Raw genomic sequence first — 22,003 nt, forward strand, 5'->3', positions numbered from 1 at the left:
GTGACACAGTTAATTCAGAAACTAGGGTCCTGAACTTAAGGAAAGGTAACTTTGATGGTATGAGGTGCAAATTGGCTAGATTAGACTGGCAAAGGATACTTAAAGGGTTGACGGTGGATAGGCAATGGCAAACCTTTAAAGATCATATGGACGAACTTCAACAATTGGACATCCCTGTCTGGAGTAAAAATAAAACGGGGAAGGTGGCTCAACCGTGGCTAACAAGGGAAATTAAGGATAGTGTTAAATCCAAGGAAGAGGCATACAAATTAGCCAGAAAAAGTAGCAAGCCAGAGGACTGGGAGAAATTTAGAATACAGCAGAGGAGGACAAAGGGTTTAATTAAGAGGGGGAAATAGAGTACGAGAGGAAGGTTGCCGGAAACATAAAAAATGACTGCAAAAGCTTCGATAGATATGTGAAGAGAAAAAGATTAGTGAAGACAAATGTAGGTCCCTTGCAGTCGGATTCGGGTGAATTTATAATGGAGAACAAAGAAATGACAGACCAATTGAACAAGTACTTTGGTTCTGTCTTCACGAAGGAAGACACAAATAACCTTCCAGATTTACTAGAGGTCCGAAGGTCTAGTGAGAAGGAGGAACTAAAGGATATCCTTAATCGGCGGGAAATTGACGGGATTGAAGGCCGATAAATCCCCAGGGCCTGATCGTCTACATCCCAGAGTACTTAAGGAAGTGGCCCTAGAAATAATGGATGCATTGGTGGTAATTTTTCAACAGTCTATTGACTCGAGATCAGTTCCTATGGACTGGAGGGTAGCTAATGTAACACCACTTTTTTAAAAAGGAGGGAGAGAGAAAACGGGTAATTATAGACCAGTTAGCCTGACATCAGTAGTGGGGAAAATGTTGGAATCAATCATTAAGGATGAAATAGCACATTTGGAAAGCAGTGATAGGATTGGTCCAAGTCAGCATGGATTTATGAAGGGGAAATCATGCTTGACAAATCTTCTGGAATTTTTTGAGGATGCAACTAGTAGAGTGGACAAGGGAGAACCAGTGGATGTGGTGTATTTGGACTTTCAAAAGGCTTTTGACAAGGTCCCACACAAGATTGGTGTGCAAAATCAAAGCACATGGTATTGGGGGTAATGTACTGACGTGGATAGAGAACTGATTGGCAGACGGGAAGCAGAGAGTCGGGATTAACGGGTTCTTTTCAGAATGGTAGGCAGTGACTAGTGGAGTGCTGCAGGGCTCAGTGCTGGGACCCCAGCTCTTTACAATATATATTAATGATTTAGATGATGGAATTGAGTGTAATATCTCCAAGTTTGTAGATGTCACTAAACTCGGTGGCAGTGTGAGCTGTGAGGAGGCTGCAGGGTGATTTGGACAGGTTAGGCGAGTGGGCAAATACATGGCAGATGCAGTATAATGTAGATAAATGTGAGGTTATCCACTTTGGGGGCAAAAACACGAAGGCAGAATATTATCTGAATGGCAGCAGATTAGGAAAAGGGGAGGTGCAACGAGACCTGGGTGTCATGGTTCATCAGTCATTGAAGGTTGGCATGCAGGTACAGCAGGCGGTGAAGAAGGCAAATGGTATGTTGGCCTTCATAGCAAGGGAATTTGAGTATAGGAGCAGGGAAGTCTTACTGCAGTTGTACAGGGCCTTAGTGAGGCCCCACCTTGAATATTGTGTTCAGTTTTCGTCTCCTAATCTGAGTAAGGATGTTCTTGCTATTGAGGGAGTGCAGCGAAGGTTCACCAGACTGATTCCTGGGATGGCAGGACTGACATATGAGGACATATGGCTTGTATTTAGAATTTAGAAGGATGAGAGAGGATCTCATAGAAACATATAAAATTCTGACGGGACTGGACAGGTTAGATGCAGGAAGAATGTTCCCGATGTTGGGGAAGTCCAGAACCAGGGGACACAGTCTAAGGATAAGGGGTAAGCCATTTAGGACTGAGATGAGGAGAAACTTCTTCACTCAGAGAGTTGTTAACCTGTGGAATTCCTTACCGCAGAGAGTTGTTGATGCCAGTTCATTGGATATATTCAAAAGGGAGTTAGATATGGCCCTTGCGACTAAAGGAGAGAAAGCAGGAACGGGATACTGAGGTGAATGATCAGCCATGATCTTATTGAATGGTGGTGCAGGCTCGAAGGGCCGGATGGTCTAATCCTGCACCTATTTTCTATGTTTCTATCCACCTGAAAGAGCAGACAAGGCCTTGATTTAACGTCTCATCCGAAAGGCGGCCCCTCCGACAGTGTGGCGCTCCCTCAGCGCTGCCCCTCCGACAGTGCTTCCCCTCTGACAGTGCGGCGTTCCCTCAGCACTTGTGGCAGTTTTTGTGCTATGGACCTGTGCTCATCCTGGTCTGAGTTGAGATGATCCCAAGCTCATTGCATGCAGGTTGCTTACTATTAAAGTGTGGTTCCAATTCAACCAGCCAGTATAAGAATCAACAACAACTTGCTTTATGTAGTGACTGTAACAGAGTAAAATGTGCTGAGGTGCTTCACAGGAGGGTAATCCGTGAAAATATTGACACCGAGCCAAAGGAGGAGAGATTAGAAAGAAGAAAGAAAGACTTGCATTTCTATAGTGCCTTTCACGACCACTGGACATCTCAAAGCACGTTACAGCCACTGAAGTATTTTTGGAGTATAGTCGCTGTTGTAATGTGGGAGACACGGCAGCCAACTTGTGCACAGCAAGCTCCCACAAACAGCAATGTGATAACGACCTGATAATCTGTTTTTGTAATGTTGGTTGAGGGATAAATATTGGCCAGGACACCGGGGATAACGGCCCTGCTCCTCTTCGAAATAGTGCCATGGGATTTTTTACATCCACTTGTGAGAGAGCAGACGGGGCCTCGGTTTAACGTCTCATCCGAAAGACGGCACTTTTGACAGTGCAGCGTCCTCTCAGCACTGCACTGGGAGTGTCGGCCTAGATTTATGTGCTCAAATCCCTGGATTAGGACAAGAGACCGATTTTAAGGAACGTATTAAAGGAAGAGGAGGAGGCAGTGGCAGTGAGGTTGGCGTCTCGATAGCTGAAGGCACATCCGCCAATGGTGGGGCGAAGGAAGTCGGGGATGTTCAAGAGGCCAGAATTGGAGGAAGGCAGAGTTTTCGAAGGGTTGTGGGGCTGGAGGAGGTTACAGAGCTCGGCAAACAGTCTCCGACCACGTGTGGGTTAGATGCAAAGTAAAGGTTTCCCTACTTTACTTCTATATTGTGTCTTAATGCCCGACCTCTGAAATTCCTGTTCCGACTGCACTGGTGCAATATTTTTCTATTTGCTGCCCAGTGGAGCCTCTGACTGGGAGCGGGTTGAGATGGTCTGAAATCTGCTTCATTTTGAACTTCTTACAGCCATTCGAAGGCGGCGGCTCGACTTCCACCAGTCTGAGTGGATCCCTGCTTGGGTGGGCTCAGTTTGCCACCCATTCTCTCTTTAAGATTAGGATTGCAGGTCACACACTCATACCCAAAGGGCCTGAGCAGTTATAAAGCATTTTATTAAGGGAGCAGTAGTTCAAATATAGTCAAACACAACACACAATCAGGATAGACGTGGTTACATATGACGGTGACAAGTAACTGGTACTAGTCCCAATCGGACAGATGGTTGGTGGCACGAACGGCTCTTCTCTGTACCGTCTGCCCTAAAAAGCCCTCTATGTCTTTCTCTCATTCCCTTTTTAGGGGTGGGCCTGGTGTAAGATATGGACAGGACCATTTAACCTATATGTTGAGTTCTCTGTCTCAACTCTTGAGAAAAACCTTCCCCTTCCTATGAGATCACACCTCCTGGACAGTTTTTTAAAAATCTCAAGGTTCCTTGCTAGACCTCTTATCAAGGCCTGGTTTTGCGGTATGCCCTTGTAACTCAGTTGTCTGTACAACTCCTTATGTGATGTGATTGGAATCTTTCAGTGTCATCAGGCAAACAGTCGAGTGAGGGAACCCGTATAAGATAATTTCTTAGAATTCACGATTTTTTACACTCTTTCCCTTTTCCTTGGATAAGTAAGATGCGCTCCCCACCGCCCTTGAACACTCTTGCGTACCTCCATGTGATTGCACCCCAAGGTCCCTATTCTGTTAAGTATCATGTACTCCAAACAAGTTCCCCGATGAGACGCCTCGCTTGAGGATGAAGAGTACAAGTTAGATCTAATCGTTCCTACTGGGCCCTCCCATTAACACTGGAGAACAGCCTTGCTTGCATTGGATGCAGTTCAGAGAAGATTCATTCGATGATTCCTGAGATGAAGGCGTTGTCTTATGAGGAAAGGTTGAGCAGGTTGGGCCGACACTCATTGGAGTTTAGAAGATTGAGAGGTGATCTTATTGAAGCGTATAAGATTCTGAGGGAGCTTAACAAGGTAGAGGCAGAGAGGATGTTTCCCCTCGTCGAGGAATCTAGAATTAGGGGGCATAGTTTCAGAATAAACGGTCGCCCATTTAAGACGGAGATGAGGAGGAATTTCTTCTCTGAGGGTCATGAATCTCTGGAATTCTCTACCCCATAGAGCTGTGGAGGCTGGGTCATTGAATATATTCAAGGTGGAGATAGACAGATTTTTGAACTATAGGGGAGTCAGGGGTTATGGGGAACGGGCAGGAAGTAGAGATGAGGCCAAGATCAGATCAGCCATGATCTTATTGAATGGTGGAACAGGCTCGAGGGGCCGTATGGCCTACTGCTCCTATTTCTTGTGTTCTTATGTTGCTGCTCCAGTATTGTAGCTTGTACTCCCAAGTTCTACCCCACATCAAGCAGATTAAGAGCAGCCTCAGTGCATTATAAGGCAAACTGTATCTTACAACCACACATTATTTACAACCCTGGTGGGGACTGTTGGCTTCCTGTCTACAAACATTACTTTCTGTTGTCAAGGATTATGGCCAGGTTTTTCTGTTTATGATTATCATTGTAAATTGCTGTGTCAACTGTCACAATGTAGTTGCAGAATCTGACCACGAGGTGCCGCTGTGTAGCAGATTTCATAGAAACATAGAAATTTGCAGCCATTCGACTCAACGCGTCCACGTCGGCCGACAAAGAGCTATCCAGCCTAATCCCACTTTTCAGCTCTTGGTCCATAGCCCTGTAGATTATGGCACTGCAAGTGCACATCCAAGTACTTTTTAAATGCGGTGAGGGTTTCTGCCTTTACCACCCTTTCAGGCAACGAGTTCCAGGCCCTCACCACCCTCTGGGTGAAGAAATTTCCCCTCAAATTCCCTCTAAACCTGTTACCAATTACTTTAAATCTATGCGCCCTGGTTGTTGACCCCTCTACTAATGGAAATAGGTTCTTCCTATCCACTCTATCTAGTCCCCTCAATTTTATACACCTCAATTAAGTCTCTCCTCAGCCTCCTCTGTTCCAAAGAAAACAAACCCAGCCTATCCAATCTTCCCTCGTAGTTAAGATTCTCCAGTCCTGGCAACATCCTGATATATCTCCTCTGTACCCTCTCCAATGCAATCACATCTTTCCTGAAATGTGGTGACTAGAATTGCATGCAGTACTCTAGCTGTGGCCTAACGAGTGTTTTATACAGTTCAAGCATAACCTGAGGAGTGTGCCTCACTGCATGGTCCTGTGCTTAGCAGGATGAGGGCTTTTGGTGCCGGAGCACGGAATATTCGTTACCATTTCAGGCACCCAGTGTCAGCATCGAACACGACTAGGTCAGGCAGAGGAATAAAAGGCCAAACAATGGCCCTCGGCCCCCAGATCAAGAGGAAGGCAACTTTTTTTTTTTGCTTCAATGTGATATTTTAACACTTCGTATATTGGCTATCCCGAGGCCTGTCAGATTGAGACGGATAGATTAGTGCTGAATGGGATTCTGCTCCCAGCCCGTGCCCTTTTGGAACTAAATTGAGTGTGCCCCAACTCATTGTATGTGAGGCCCAAACAGGAAAGGAAAAGTTGCCTTTCACAACGACCGGACGTCTCAAAGTGCTTTACAGCCACTGAAGTTCTTTTGGAGTGCAATCACTGTCGTAATGTAGGAAACGCGGCAGCTAATAGGTGCACAGCAAGATCCCACAAACAGCCATGAGATAATGACCAGGTCATCTGTTTTTATATGTTGATTAAGGGATAAATATTGGTCCCAGGACACGGGAATAACTTCCCTGCTCTTCTTTGAAATAGTGCCATCGGATCTTTTACGTCCACTTGAAAGGGCAGACTCGGATTAACAGCACCTCCGACAGTGCAACACTCAGCACTGCACTGCAGTATCAGGCAAGATTTTTTTGTGCTCAAGTCTCTGGGTGGGACTTGAACCCACAACCTTCTGACTCAAAGGCAAGAGTGCTGCCCACTGAACCACAGCTGACATGAGCTGCGATCCCACTCGACTGAGCTGAGATTGAATCAAAGCCCTAGAGGTTACATACCTCTCAGGAAAAATTGAACAGGCTGGGGCTCTTTTCTCTCTCAAGGCGAAGGCTGAGGGGTGACCTGATAGAATTCTTTAAGATTGTGAAAGGGTTCGATGGGGTAGACATAGAGAAGATATTTGCACTCGTGGGAGAAACTAAAACTAAAGACCATAAAGACAAGATAAATCCAATAGGGAATTCAGGAGAAACTTTTCCTAGAGAGTGGTGAGAATGACTCGCTACCACAGGGAGTGGTTGAGGTGAATAGCATAAGGGGAAGCTGGATAAACCCATGGGGGAGAAAGGAATCGAAGGATATTCTGATGGGGTTAGATGATGAGGGGTGGGAGGAGGCTTGAGTGGAGCATCAACACCAGCATGGACCAGTCAGGCCGAATGGCCTGTTTCTATGTTGTACATTCTATGCAAAGCTGGCTATCTCTTCTCTTCCCTTCCATCCCTTTTTGAAGTTGGCCCTGAGACGATCTTTAGAGGGAGGAAGGTTTTGAGCAAGATTGCTGCACCGCGGGTAACATTTTCACCTGGTATGACACTAACACCACTTTGAGTGCCAGCTGATCATGAATAGCTTGTGTTGGCACTCGTGAGCTCAGACTGTGCATCTGCCAACTCCGCACTCCCCCCGAGCAACTTAAAGGGGAATTACACTCTGTCAGCCGTGACTGAGAGGGTGCCACATTCGCCTCGGAGTCAGAACGTCGTGGGTTCAAGTCACACTCCATTGACTTGACCGCATAATCTAGGCTGGCACTCCCAGTGCAGTACTGGGGGAGTGCGGCACTGTCAGAGGTGTAGTCTTTCGGATGAGATATTAAACCGAGACCCTGTCTTCTCTCTCGTGTGGATGTAAAAGATACCCGGACCAATATTTTGAAGAGGAGCAGGGGAGTTATCCCCAGTGTCCTGGGCCAGTAGTTATCCCTCAACCAACATCACTAACCACAAAAGATCTGGTCATTATTACATTGCTGTGTCTGGGAAGTTTCTGTGCACAAATTGGCTGCTGCGTTTCCTACATAACAGCAGTGAGCACACTTCAAAAAGTACTTCATTGGCTGTAAAGCGCTTTGGGACATCCCAAGGTCATGAAAGGCGCTATATAAATGGAAGTCTTTCTGTATAACAGCGATTATCATCCCCGTTTCTCCTCGTTTGCTGACACGCGCTGGGGCCACGGTTCCAGGGGCAGGGGCACCGGCAACCTCTCGAGCGGCCATTCTTCCTGTGTGAACCTTGTTGGTGAGGACTGGCTGGTTTACTTGACATCGCGATTGAGTGGTGACCCTTGCTAAATCTGTCTCTGCAAACCTCACTGGGGCTCCCACCAACTGCCCTGAAGCAAATAAAGCACAGTGAGCAGGGGTGCAGAGAGGGCAATCCAAATATCCAATGTATTTGGTCATCTCTGAGATCATTGCTTCCTCTCCAGCTGTTAAATCGGTAATCTACACGTCGTGACATGCAAATGGAATGTTGGCCTTTATTGCACGGGGGATGGAGTATAAAAGCAGAGAGGTCCTGCTACAACTGTACAGGGTATTGGTGAAGCCACATCTGGAGTACTGTGTACAGTTTTGGTCTCCTTATTTAAGGAGCTTGCATTGGAGGCAGTTCAGAGAGGTTGATTCCTGAGATGAAGGGGTTGTCTTATGAAGAAAGGTTGAGCAGGTTGGGCCTGTACTCATTGGCGTTTAGAAGACTGAGAGTTGATCTTATTGAAACACACAAGATTCTGAGGGGGCTGGACAGGGTAGATGCAGAGTGGATGTTTCCCCTCATGGGGGAATCTAGCACTCGAGCACATAGTTTCAGAATAAGGGGTCGCCCATTTAGATGGAACTGAGGAGGAATTTCTTCTCTCAAAGGGTTGTTAATCTTTGGAATTCTCTGCCCCAGAGAGCTGTGGAGGCTGGACCATTGAATATATTTAAGGTGGAGATAGACAGATTTTTGAACGGTAAGGGAGTTGGGGGTTATGGGGAGCGAGCGGGGAAGTGGAGTTGAGGCCAAGATCAGATCAGCCGTGATTTTATTGAATGGCGGTGCAGGCTTGAGGGGCCAAATGACCGATTCCTGCTCCTATTTCTTTTACGTAACCAGAGAGAACTGGTTGAGAGCAGTCGGGATAGTGACTGCAGAAACCGGGTCCAGAAAGATCCAACATTTGCAGCCATGGTGTCGTTCATTCGTCTTTGTAAAAGACACACAGGCACCGCATAAAAACCAAAACAAAATGAGCGGCACTGATGAGGACTGTGGTATCTCTTTGTGGCATGAGAATTATGTGATCACGTTCAGGATCAGTGTTTAATTAGTGAGCATTTGCTTTGGGCTAACAGCCACTTGAGACTCTTTACAGAGTAGATATTTTTTCTCCTTTCATTCGAGACCCTATAGGCCAGATTTCCCTCGTTGATAATCCTACCGAAGCAAACGCGTTGGCCAGTGGAGGTGTAATGTTGATAGAAAGCATTAAAATCGTTTTATTAGTCTTCGAATGTGTACTGCTCCCAAACTTGGATTAACGCAACGCAGCCAAATAGAAACAGTCTTTCCTTGTTACAATAGAAATTTGTGATGTCTTCCGAGTGAAGATTGAACATTTTGCTGTAACTCAGACTTGGTGCGTTTTTTTTTCAAATTCATTTTTCGGGATTATGGGTGTTGCACATCTCTATCTGGAAGGGTGGTTGGAGGCAGACTCAGTCGTGGCTTTCAAAACAGAGTTGGATAAGTCCCTGAAGGAAAGATTTTTTTTTCAGGGCTACAGGGAAAGGGCAGGGGAGTGGGACTGGTTGAGGTGCTCTTGCAGTGGGCCAGCATGGACTCAACGGGCTGATTGGCCTCTTTCTATGATTCTCTCATGTTCAGCCACTTCCACTTCACAGGGCAGTTAAGAGTTAACCAAGTTTTTAAGAACATAACATAAGAAATAGGAGCAGGAGTCGGCCATTTGGCCCCTCGAACCTGCTCTGCCATTCATTAAGATCATGGCTGATCTGACCTTGGCCTCAACTCCACTTCCCTGTCCGCTCACCATAACCCTCAACTCACTTATCACTCAAAAATCTGTCTTATCTCCACCTTAAATATATTCAATGACCCAGCCTCCACAGCTCTCTGGGGCGGAGAATTCCAAAGATTCACCACCCTCTGAGAGAAGAAATTTCTCCCCATCTCCATCTTAAATGGCTGACCCCTTAATCTGAGACTGTGACTCTTTTTGTGGAACTGGAGTCACCTATAGGCCCAGAGCAGGTGAAGACGGCAGGTTTCCTTCCCTAAAGGATATTGGGGAACCAGTTGGGATTTTTACGACAAGCCGACAGCTTCATGGTCACTTTTACTGAGGCCAGATCTTTTATTTCTGGCGGACAGGAGTTTTTAGTCCGAGAGCAAGGATGTAGTTGCCATTGGTTATGCTGTTGGGATTGTACATGAGGGTCTTGACGTTCCAGGTCCCGAACTTCATACTGATGAAGTGGAAGATGCCTGTGCGTGAGTTCCTTTAACTTGGGGTGGCCGCTGCTCACCAGCAACCACACGGACTTAGCTGAACAAGGTCTTGGTCCGGTGGCAAGGGGGTCCAAGACAACTGGAGACCAGGCACAGCTCGATAAGCCTACTTGCCTACGGCGAAGTGTTGGCAGCAAGCTCGGCGCTGAGTAGCGCCATTGATGGCCTGAGGCTTGGTTGGGGGCAGGCATTAGGAAGGTCACTTCCAAAGTTATTTTAAGAGTTAAAAGTTGATGATAAATTCCCAATTTGTTTAAAAAGTTTCTAAGAGTTGTTAAAATGTCAAAGATGTAGATCAATAATAGATGTTTAAAAGTATTTCAATTAAAAGTCTAAAATGTAAGTTTTAAAAGTTCTCCCAAATTGTTTAAAAAGTTTAAAAGTTGATTAAATGTTGGTTAGGTGTTTAAGACATTGGGTTGAACGCCGCTGCCTCGGTCCCTTTGGCCGGTTGGACGTCCCCGGAGTTCCTTCCGTCGGTTCGACGTCCCCCCGAATCTGTCAGCACAATGAACAGATGGTGCGCGACCACAGGGACAGGTGTGGAGTCCTTTCGGCCCAGGATGGGTGCGGGCAGGTCCTTTTGGCCCAGAATTACAGTGGGCCGGTATGGAGTCGCCCAGGAACTCTGATGTTTTGACATGTGACATCGCCGCCCTAAGCGAGACCCAGCGGCCAGTTGAAGGAACATGGTAGAGGTTATACCTTTTACTGGAAAGGAAAACCAGAGGAAGAACGCTGCCTTCATGGAGTCGGACTTGTCGTCAAGCATGAGCTGGTCGACCGCCTCAAAGACTTCCCCATGAGGGTTAAGGAACGCCTCATGACTCTTCGTCTCATCCTATCCCGGAACCAATGCGCCACAGTCATCAGTGCGTATGCCCCTACACTCGAAGCAACGGATGAGGCTAATGAGGGTTTTTATTCCAACCTCGAGACATCCTTGTCCCGCGTCCCCACGGATGACACATTGATCCTCCTGGGTGACTTTAATGCCAGGGTCGTCAAAGACACAAGGCATCGTGGCAACACACTCACTCCAAACACTGGCATCTGCTTGACTATGTCATTGTATGAGCCAAGGATCGCAAGGATGTGTGCATCACCCACGCCATGACAGAAGCTGGTGACTGCTGGATGGACCACCATCTAATCCGATCCATCATCAATATTAACATAGCCCCAAAGCAGAGGGGACAACAGAAGCTGTGCCGCAAAAAAGTTAATGCCGGGGCACTGAGAGATCCAGTTAAGAGAGCCCTATACAGCCAGCACCTCACAACCAATCCTGGCGTGCCTTGATGACCCTGAGATGCTGAGTGCCCACAGCGCTTGGTCTGCCCCCCAGGCCTCTATAACCAGTGCCTGTGATGAGACACTTGTCACTCAACCAGAAAACATCAGGACTGCTTTGATGAAAATAATCAGGAGATTGAAGAACTAATAGATCGCAAGCGCAAAGCATTTCTGAGTCTCAAGCAACAACCCAACTCAGGAACTGCAAAACAACATTATAGACGGCTCAAGGCTCAGGTCCAACAAAAAACCCGGGACCTAAAGAACAGGTGGTGGATGGAGAAAGCACAGGAGACACAACAACTAGCCAGGATTCTTCATTGCAGTCAAGACCACCTACAGTCCAAACTCCCAAGGCCCCACCCCACTCCTGACCAAGAACGGGGAAACACCCATCAAAGACACTGAGGCTGTAGGGGCCCGATGGAAGGAGCACTTTGAAGATCTCCTCAATCAAGACTCTGCCTTTGACTCGAGTGTTCTCTACTCCATCACGCCACCAACTCAGTGAAACTCCAATGTTGCACGAGGTAAGCAAAGCCATAAAACAGCTCAAGAATAACAAGGCTACGGGTGTGGATGGAATCCCTGCTGAGGTGTTAAGTATGGCGGAGAGTCGCTGTTGGCGTGGATACATGACCTCATCTCGCTCATCTGAGGGAGGAGAGCATGCCAGGAGATCTCAGATGCAGTGATTGTACCATTTTTTAAAAAGGGGACAAGTCCGACTGCGGCAACTACAGGGGAATCTCCCTGATATCAGCCACTCGGAAGGTTGTCGCTGGAGTTCTCCTCAACCGTCTTCTCCCTGTGGCTGAGGAGCTCCTCCCAGAATCACAGTGCGGATTTCGTCCCCTACGGGCCACAGCGGACATGATCTTTGCAGCGCAATAGCTGCAGGAAAAATGCAGGGAGCAGCGCCAGCCCTTATACATGGCCGCCTTCGATCTTACAAAGGCCTTTGACACTGTCAACAGCGAGGGTCTATGGAGCGGCGTCCTCCGTTTCGGATGCCCCCAAAAGTTTGTCAACATCCTTTGCCTGCTTCACGACGACATGCAGGCTGTGATTCTTACCAATGGATCCATTACAGACCCAATCCACCTCCGGACCGGGGTCAAACAGGGCTGCGTCATCGCTCCAACTCTCTTCTCAATCTTCCTCACCGCCATGCTCCACCTCACAATCAACAAGCTCCCCGCTGGAGTGGAACTAAAGTACAGAACCAGTGGGAAGCTGTTTAACCTACGCCGCCTCCAGGCCAGGTCCAAGATCACCCCAACCTCTATCGATGAGCTGCAGTATGCGGACAATGCCTGCGTCTGCGCACATTCTGAGGCTGAATTCCAGGATATAGTCAATGTGTTCACTGAGGCATATGAAAGCATGGGCCTTACGCTTAACATCCGTAAGACAAAGGTCCTCCACCAGCCTGTTCCCGCTGCACAGCACTGCCCTCCAGACATCAAGATCCACGGCGTGGCCCTGGACAATGTGGACCATTTCCCATATCTTGGGAGCCTCTTATCAACAAAGGCAGACATTGATGCGGAGATTCAACATCGCCTCCAGTGCGTTAGTGCAGCCTTCGGCCATCTGAGGAAGAGAGTGTTTGAAGACCTGGCCCTCAAATCTACCACCAAGTTTATGGTCTACAGGGCTGTAGTAATACCCACCATCTTCCTGTATGGGTCTGAGGCATGGACGATGTGTAGAAGGCACCTCAAGTCGCTGGAGACATATCACCAACAATGTCTCCGCAAGATCCTGCAAATCTCCTGGGAGGACAGGCGCACCAACATCAGTGTCCTTGTCCAGGCTAACATCCCCAGTATTGAAGCACTGACCACACTCGATCAGCTTCGTTGGGCAGGTCACATAGTTCGCATTCCAGATACGAGACTCCCTAAACAAATGCTTTATGCGGAGCTCCTTCATGGTAAACGAGCCAAAGGTGGGCAGCGGAAACATTACAAGGGCACTCTCAAAGTTTCCCTGGTAAAGTGCGACATCACCACTGACACCTGGGAGACCCTGGCCGAAGACCTCCCTAGGTGGAGAAAGTACATCCGGGAGGGCGTTGAGTTCTTCGAGTCTCAAAGCAAAGAGCGTGAAGAGGTCAGGCGCAGACAGCGGAAGGAGCGCGTGGCAATCCAGCCCCATCCTCCCCTTCCCTTGACAAATATCTGTCCTACCTGTGACTGGGTCTGTGGCTCTCGTATCGGACTGTTCAGCCACCAGAGAACTCACTTTGGGAGTGGAAGCAAGTCTTCCTCGATTTCAAGGGATGCCTATGATGATGATGTATACCACCGTGTTTTGGAGTCAATTATTCTATCTATCTTGAACACTATCTACTCTCTGTCATGTACGTACACCTCCAGCGCTGGAGCTTTACATTGATGTGCGTTATCCTTGTTCTTGTCCTTGAGCGTCGTGCAGCTCTCGGCTTCCCACCAGGTCCCTCTAAGCTCATGTCAAGTTTCTCTGTGACAAACGGCCCTCCTCGCTGCCTCCTTTGTGTTGTTTGGGGGGTGGGGGGAGGCGGGGAAGGACTGCCCTTCCATTACCCTTGCTGCTATCAGGCAGTGGCTCAGTGGGTAGTACCCTCTCTTTGGAGTCAGAAGGTTGTGGGTTCAAGTCCCACTCCAGAGACTTTCGCACAAAAAATCTAGGCTGCACTGTCGGAGGTGCTGTCTCTCGGATGAGATGTTAAACCGAGGCACCATCTTCTCTCTCAGGTGGACATAAAAGATCCCACGGCGCCATTCTGATGAGCAGCAGGTGCGTTCTCCCCGGTGTCCTGGCCATTATTTATTCCTCAATCAACATCACTAAAACAGATTATCTGGTCATGATCACATTGCTTTTGTGGGAGCTTGCTGTGTGCAAATTGGCTGACGCGTATCTCGTATTACAATAGTGACTACACTCTAAAATTACTTCATTGGCTGGAAGTTGCTTTTGGACGACTGGTGGCCGTGAAAGAAAGGCACTATTTAAATGCAAGTCTTTGTTTCTTTTACTCCTTCTTTCTCCCCTCTTTCCCCCCCCGCCCTCAATCCCCGGCAAAAGTGAATTTTGCATTTCCCGGTTCTGCTGATGACTGAGGTTCCCACAGAAGCCCGGTCCTATAATCAGCTGAATATTGATCAACATTTCGGCCACTCAGTATAGGTTTTACGATCTTCCCCAAAGCCGTCTGGACAAGGCCGCTTGTGCCAGTCTGAGTGGCTCGTTAACTGCTTGGCCGCCGTCAAGGGATCATTGTGGCTGGGGCTTTGTTATTCGGCTGACACTCACTTGGTATCACCAATCGAGGTGGTGTTCCTGGGAATCGCAGGTTCCAAAAGCCGCTCCTCGGGGTGACAACCCTCCTGGATTGCCCTGGAGCAATGTTCCCTCTAGGCCACATGGCCGGGCAGTACTCTGAAAGGTCCCACGCAGGCTGCTCCTGCATTGTAAATACCGCACGTGCGCAGAAACTTAAACAACTGCGGACTTAAAGAAAACGGCCACGCAGAACAAAGCGCTACTTCCAGGGAACGTTGCCCTGCATTTTGCAGGGATTAAAGTTTAATCTCCTGGACACAGCCGCAAATAACCCTTTGAAAAATCATTCGGGTGGCCGGGGGTGGGGGGGGGGGTAGGTTTAAATAAAATTGTGTTTTAAAAAAAAAAATCTATGAAGACTTTTCTGTTGGGAACATTTCAAAATAGTCTTTGTTTTTAAATCCCTCCATGGCTTCGCCCCTCCCTATCTCCAATCTCCTCCAGCCCCACAACCCTCCCTCCCGAGATGTCTGCGCTCCTCTAATTCTGCCCTCTTGAGCATTGTTAAAGGCGCTATATAAATACAAGTTGTTGTTTAGCTCAGCAGTTGGCTCCCTTGAAAGGCCACACTTGATGCACAGTGACTGGGCAGGCTCCTCCAGAATGAAATTGGGCCAGGGGGAAATTTCTCTTCCGTGAGACAAGACCAATGAGCGCGTGCCTCATCCGTTTAAGCTGGTGCCCATGGATGGAGCGCGGAGGGACGAGGAGGCTCACAGCGGCTCGAGTTGTGCGCGCAATAATGTTCACTTGTGCTGAGAATGTTCATGTAATTAAAACATTCATTTACGGCACTTTCCAATTAAGTAAAGGTCACCTCAGACAAAATCAGAATGAGCTGAAGCCCATGGTTTTGTGCAACGATGATTCGCATTATGTTAGGTGAGGTGATCCTCTGTGTCCCTTCTCCGATTTGATGTGCTATTTTTGTAGAATGGGTCTATAATCCCTGGTGTTTAGGAGACTGACAGGTGATCTCATTGAAACATACAAGATCCTGAGGGGAATTGACAGGGGAGATGCTGAGAGGCTGTTCCCCTGGCTTTTAAAAAAAAATTCATTCCTGGGATGTGGGCATCGCTGGCAAGGCTGGCATTTATTGCCCATCCCTAATTGCTCTTGAGAAGGTGGTGGTGAGCTGCCTTCTTGAACCACTGCAGTCCTATGTGGTGAAGGTGCTCCCACAGTGCTGTTAGGGAGGGAATTCCAGAATTTTGACCCAGTGACGATGAAGGAACGGCCGATATATTTCCAAGTCAGGATGGTGTGTAATTTGGAGGGGAACGTGGAGGTGTTGGTGTTACCATGCGCCTGCTGCCCTTGTCCTTCTAGGCGGTAGAGGTCGCAGGTTTGGGAGGTGCTGGGGAAGAAGCCTTGGTGAGTTTCTGCAGTGTATCTTGTAGCTGGTACACACTGCAGCCACGGTGCGCCGGTGGTGGAGGGAGTGAATGTTTAAGGTGGTGGATGGGATGCCAATTAAGTGGGCTGCTTTGTCCTGGATGGTGTCGAGCTTCTTGAGTGTTGTTGGAGCTGCACTCAACCAGGCAAGTGGAGAGTATTTCATCACACTCTTGACTTGTGCCTTGCAGATAGTGGAAAGGCCTTTGGAGGAGTCAGGAGGTGAGATACTCCTGGAGTGTTTAGAACCAGGGAGACACAGTCTCAGGATAAGGGGATGGCTATTTAAGACCAAGATGAAGAGGAATTTCTTCACTCAGAGCGTTGTGAATCTTTGGAATTCTCTGCCCCAGAGAACTGTGGATGCTGAGTCTCTGAGTATATTTAAGGCTGAGATGGATAGATTTTTGGACTCGAGGGGAATCAAGGGATATGGTGATCGGGCGGGAAAGTGGAGTTGAGGTTGAAGCTCAGCCATGATCTTACTGAATGGTGGAGTGGGTTCGAGGGGCCCACGGGAGCAGGGCGGTGTGAGGATGGACATGTCGGGTGACCAATAGAGGGACTGCGGGGACGGGGCAGTGTGAAGATGGACATGTTGGGTGACCAATGGGGGGAACTGCGGGGCAGGGCAATGGGTAGCGAGAGATCATGTGATGAACCCTCCAAGAATACGTCCAACCAGAGTTGCGGACCCTAGAGGGAGATGTTGGCTAATTGTTCCGACAGTCTTTTGAGGAAATGATGGACCATGTTGACTCCCAAGTTCTCTGGAGGCCGATATTGGGTTTTGGCAAAACTGGCAAAACAAGTGATTTGACCTCATGCAGGGGAGGCATTAAACAGGAGACAGGTTTACAAGGTGAACTGGAATCTGGTCAACCTAGGTGAAGCAAGGGTGATTGTGAAAGACAAGGGGTCACGACTGGGATTCCACAGGCAGTGGAGGGGCTGGTGAACAGCGGTGTAAAATGGAAGGGGAGGGGTTGGCATGTAAAGGGGAGGGGCTGGGCTGGTGTGGAATGGGAATGAGAGGAGCTGATATTTAAAGGGGCGGGGCTGGTGTGGAACGGGAAGGGGCTGGGCTGGTGTGGAACGAGAAGGGGTGGGGCTGGTGTGGAACGGGAAGGGGCTGGGCTGGTGTGGAACGGGATCGGGTGGGACTGATGTGGAACGGGTGGGGCTGATGTGGAACAGGAACGGGAAGGGGCTGGGCTGGTGTGGAATGGGAATGGGAGGAGCTGATGTTTAAAGGGGCGGGGCTGGTGTGGAATGGGAAGGGGCGGGGCTGGTGTGGAACGGGAAGGGGCGGGGCTGGTGTGGAACGGAAAGGGGCAGGGCTGGTGTGGAACGGAGGGGCGAAGCTGGTGTGGAACGAGGAGGGGCGGGGCTGGTGTGGAGCGGGAAGGGGCGGGGCTGGTGTGGAACGGAAAGGGGCGGGGCTGGTGTGGAACTGGAAGGGACGGGGCTGGTGTGGAACGCGGAGGGGCGGGGCTGGTGTGGAACGGGAAGGGGCGGGGCTGGTGTGGAACGAGGAGGGGCGGGGCTGGTGTGGAACGGGAAGGGGCGGGGCTGGTGGGGAAGGGGAGAGGTGGGGCTGGTGTACACCCCATTGCACACGAGTACCATCCCTTCCCATTCCCATTCCCATTCCCATTCCCATTCCACATCAGTGTGCAACAAGTTCTGAGATGGGGAATTGGCAGAGTGCAGGTTATTAGATTACAAACTGTGACTCAGGATTTCACACTGCAGAATTCTCCTTACAAGGCTGAGCTTGCCGGCACTTTGCTAATCGTTCTTTAATGATTAGCTTTAAAAGCCCAGTTTTGATTTGTGAGGCGTTGCAGCTTTCAAAGAATTAACAGCGAATTATGCAGCTTTGTTCACCACTTATTACAAAAGCCACAATTATCGTCTACATTCACTCGGATAGAGCGGTAGAAATATTCCCCAGCTCCCCTCGACAATAACCCACTCCTGGAGTCAACTGGGAGAATCAGAGTTTGATATTTAAGGTTTGCCAATAATTTGGCGTTCAAATTTAGTCCAACTTACATTGAGCTATTAATTCAGCCGTGGCTCAGTGGGTAGCACCCTCGCCTCTGAGTACAAAGTAGTGGGTTCAAGTCCCACTACAGAGACTTGAGCATAAAAATCTCGGCTGACACTCCCAGTGCAGTGCTGAGGGAGCGCTGCACTGTCCGAGGTGCCATATCTCGGATGAGACATTGACCCGAGGCCCCGTCTGCCCCCTCCGTTGGCTGTAAAAGACCCCATGGCACTATTTTGAAGAAGAGCAGGGGAGTTATCCCTGGTGTCCTGGGACAATATTTATTCCTCAATCAACATAACAAAAAACAGATTATCTAGTCATTATCACATTGCTGTTTGTGGGAGCTTGCTGTGTGCAAATTGGCTGCCGCGTTTCCCACATTACAATAGTGACTACACTCCAAAAGTACTTCATTGGCTGTAAAAGCATTTTGAGACGTCTGGTGGTCATGAAAGGCGCGATATAAATGCAAATCTTTCTTTTCTTTCTTTCATTTATTAATGGTCACGCATGTGCTGAAACCCTGTGCTTGTACCTCACAACCAAGTGGTTTGGAAAGTTATACAAGTTAGAGTCTCTTTTTGTCCGATATGGAGAGTGCGCTCGTCTCGTTGTAGGGGCACGCTTAACTAAGCTCAAAGGTTCCAGGTACAACATCTGGGAGCCCTCAAGTTCAACTATGCAGCTTCTCAACACAGACATCAGGGAAGCTAGTTATCCAGCTGGGATACCCTCCGTCCCCCCGCACCCCGAATCCTACCTATTAGGACAGTGGCCTGCAGAGTTATTTGAAGTCGACTGGGGAGTACAACAGCACCTCGAGCCATCTCCCTCTGTGCAGGCATAATCATCGAACCAGACCAAACATCAACACTGCGTACTTGCATTGCAGTAAAGAGCCAGTTCACTTGCTGTGTACAGGGACAGGCTTGTGTGGTGAATGGGCTTGTGGCTGTCCAATGCTATATGTTTTTTCTTAGTATTAGTGGGACCGGAAGGGTAGGGGCTAGCATTGAGGAAAAGGCGGGTCTAGTGCAGAGCGGGGCTGGCGTGGGATGGGAAGGAGTGGAGCTAGCGTGGAACAGGACAGGGCGGGGCTAGTGTGTAACAGGAAGGGGAGGGGCTAGTGTGGACTGGGAAGGGGAGGGGGTAGTGTGGACCGGGAAGGGGCGGAGCTAGTGTGGTTCGGGAAGGGGCGGAGCTAGTGTGGAACGGGAAAGGGTGGGCGTGGAACAGGAAGGGGCAGTTTTTATTAAATGACCCATACTGTACAAGATGGGCCCACTCCAGCACCCAGTGGGTGGCCTTTGGTGCCAACTTACATTGGCATGGGTTATGTTTCTGGTAAGGGGCCCAAACCCACTCTTCTGTAGCGCCGTGTGTTCTGGTTGAGACACTGGAAGGGGCCTTGGTGACGGGTGCAGAATTTCTGCTGCTCGGCACCATGTCTGATGGGAGAGGCCTGGGTTCTCATCGACTTTCTGTCTCTCTCCAATCGGTTTGCGAACCATTGCTGTAACCTTGTAATGCTTTCTTGCCCTTCTGTTCCCCCTCTCCTCCCCTTCCCCCACTAGCTCACCTCTACAAGTGCGCCGCCCTCCGGGAGAGCTGTGGACTGTGTCTAAAGGCCGATCCGAAGTTTGAGTGCGGCTGGTGCGTGCTGGAGAAGCGGTGCATGCTTCGGCAGGACTGCCAGGCGCCGGGAGGCAACTGGATGCACCAGAGCAGCACCAACAGCAGATGTACCCATCCCAAAATCACCAAGGTAGGTCACCTGGGCAATGTCCGCGTGTCATACTGCTCTCGCGCACACCTCCAATGGCCCGCCCCGCCCCCCCAGCCGTGGGGTAGAGTAACTTTAAGCAAAGCCCCTTTTGCATTAATTCCATGTGCACTGAGAGTAGAGTTGATGGCTAATGACAAGTTCACTTGTGTTGATAGTAGCGATCACACTGCAAATGTCTCAGTTAAAATGTATATAATAGTTTGACAAAACCCAACGGTTTATTAACCTACGTACAAGCCAGATCCATACCACTTACCCTGCACTGACTGGCTGAATCGCTGTCTCAGTGATGCGAAACATTGAGTACGGTAGCATAGTGGTTATGTTACTGGACTAGTAATCCTGAGGCCGGGACTAATGATCTGGAGACACAAGTTCAAATCTCATCAAGGCAGCTGGGAATTAAAAATTCAGTGAATTAAATAAATCTGGAATAAAAAACCATCAGTGTCAGCTATTGGATTGATGTAAAAACCCATCTGGTTCACTCATGTCCTTTCGGGAAGAGGAAATCTGCCGTCCTTACCCGGTCTGGCTGATATGTGACTCCAGACCCACAGCAATGTGGTTGGCTCTTAACTACCCTCGAAAATGACCAAGCGAGACACTCGCATAAGGTGACCTCAAGGGCAATTAGGGATGGGCAATAATTGCTGGCCTTGTCCCAGAGACACCCACATCCCGTGAATGAATAAAAACAAAATGACCTCATCGATCGATCGGTTAATATTTTAAAAGGCAATAAAATTTCACGAAACTTGATGGCTTCCTTGTTACCTCGTTTAATTAACAAGCAACAACGACGTGCATGTATATAGCACCGTAGTAAAATGCTTGTCCCGAAATGTCGCGTTTATCTCCCCTCCACCCTCTGCGAGTATGGTGTGTTTGTTCCTGTGAGCTGAGGATAGGCTCCTGATAGATGCAACATGTTTCATTTTTACACAATGTGGGGCTTGAGGGGAGCGAGAGGGGGGATCGACGGATCTGTGAAATGTGGCATTCAGCAGATTGGTGCCTGTCTCTCTCTGTCTCGCTCTCTGTCTGTGTGTCTCTCTGTCTCGCTCTCTGTCTGTGTGTCTCTCTCTCTCTATCTGTCCCTGTGTGTGTCTCTCTCTCTATCTGTCCCTGTGTGTCTCTCTCTCTATCTGTCCCTGTGTGTCTCTCTCTCTATCTGTCCCTGTGTGTCTCTCTCTCTATCTGTCCCTGTGTGTGTCTCTCTCTCTCTATCTGTCCCTGTGTGTCTCTCTCTGTCTCTCTCTCTATCTGTCCCTGTGTGTCTCTCTCTATCTGTCCCTGTGTGTCTCTCGCTCTCTCTCTCGCTCTGTCTCGCGCTGACTCGCGTTCTCGCTCGCGCTCTCTCTCTCTTTCTTTCACTCTCTCTCTCTCTCTTTCTCTCTCTTCAGTGCACGATTCTAATCATAGAATAATACAGCACAGAAGGAGGCCATTCAGCCCAACGAGTTTGTGCTGGCTTTTCGAAGAGCAATCCTGTTTGTCCCATTGCCTGCTCTTTCCCAACAGCAACAACTTGCATTAATAAAGCACCTTTAACATGGTGACATGTCCCCAGGTACTTCACAGGAGCGTTATCAAACAAAGTTTGACACTGAGCCACATGAGAAATTAGGATAGATGATCAAAAGCATGATCCAAGAGGTAGGTTTTAAGGAGGAGAGCGAGGCGTAGAGGCCGAGGCAGAGATTACTCCATGTCCTTGCTATTTTTTTCTCTAAGTAATTACCCAATTCCCTTTTGAGGGCTAGTATTTAGTCTGCCTCCACCGTCCTATCAGGCAGTGCATTCCAGATCCTAACTACTCGTTGCATAAAATAAGGTTTGTCTTTGTATCGCCTCTGGTTCTTTTGCTAATCACCTTAAATCTGTGCCCTCTGGTTATCGATCCTTCAGCCATTTCCTTCAACACAATCTTCTCTGGCTTAATATACAGATAAATGAGCCAGTGCATTAATGCTAAAACCATGTGCTGAAGTAAACTCAGCAACTAGCTGTGTCCGCAGTGTGTCGCTGGCAATGGTGTTTGGGAATTGGGATGTGGGCGTCACTGGCAAGACCAGCATTTATTGCCCATCCCAAATTGCCCTGGAGAAGATGGTGGTGAGCTGCCTTCTTGAACTGCTGCAGTCCGTGTGGTGAAAGTGCTCCCACAGTGCTGTTAAGGAGGGAGTTC

General features: G+C 48.7%; 1 protein-coding gene across 2 annotated transcripts in view; it reads left to right on the top strand.

Moving 5' to 3' along the window:
• The window catches only part of LOC139277349 (plexin-A1-like), a 633,908-nt gene that overhangs the window by 480,252 nt on the left and 131,653 nt on the right, over positions 1 to 22,003 (top strand). For both annotated transcript variants that reach the window (XM_070895706.1, XM_070895705.1), the window contains exon 12: positions 19,601 to 19,791. In XM_070895706.1, coding sequence (XP_070751807.1) covers positions 19,601 to 19,791 — 191 coding nt within the window. The remainder of the gene's footprint in view (positions 1 to 19,600; positions 19,792 to 22,003) is intronic.

Source organism: Pristiophorus japonicus, chromosome 12 (genome assembly GCF_044704955.1).
Source record: "Pristiophorus japonicus isolate sPriJap1 chromosome 12, sPriJap1.hap1, whole genome shotgun sequence".
In the NCBI taxonomy this organism is placed as follows: Eukaryota; Metazoa; Chordata; class Chondrichthyes; family Pristiophoridae; genus Pristiophorus; species Pristiophorus japonicus.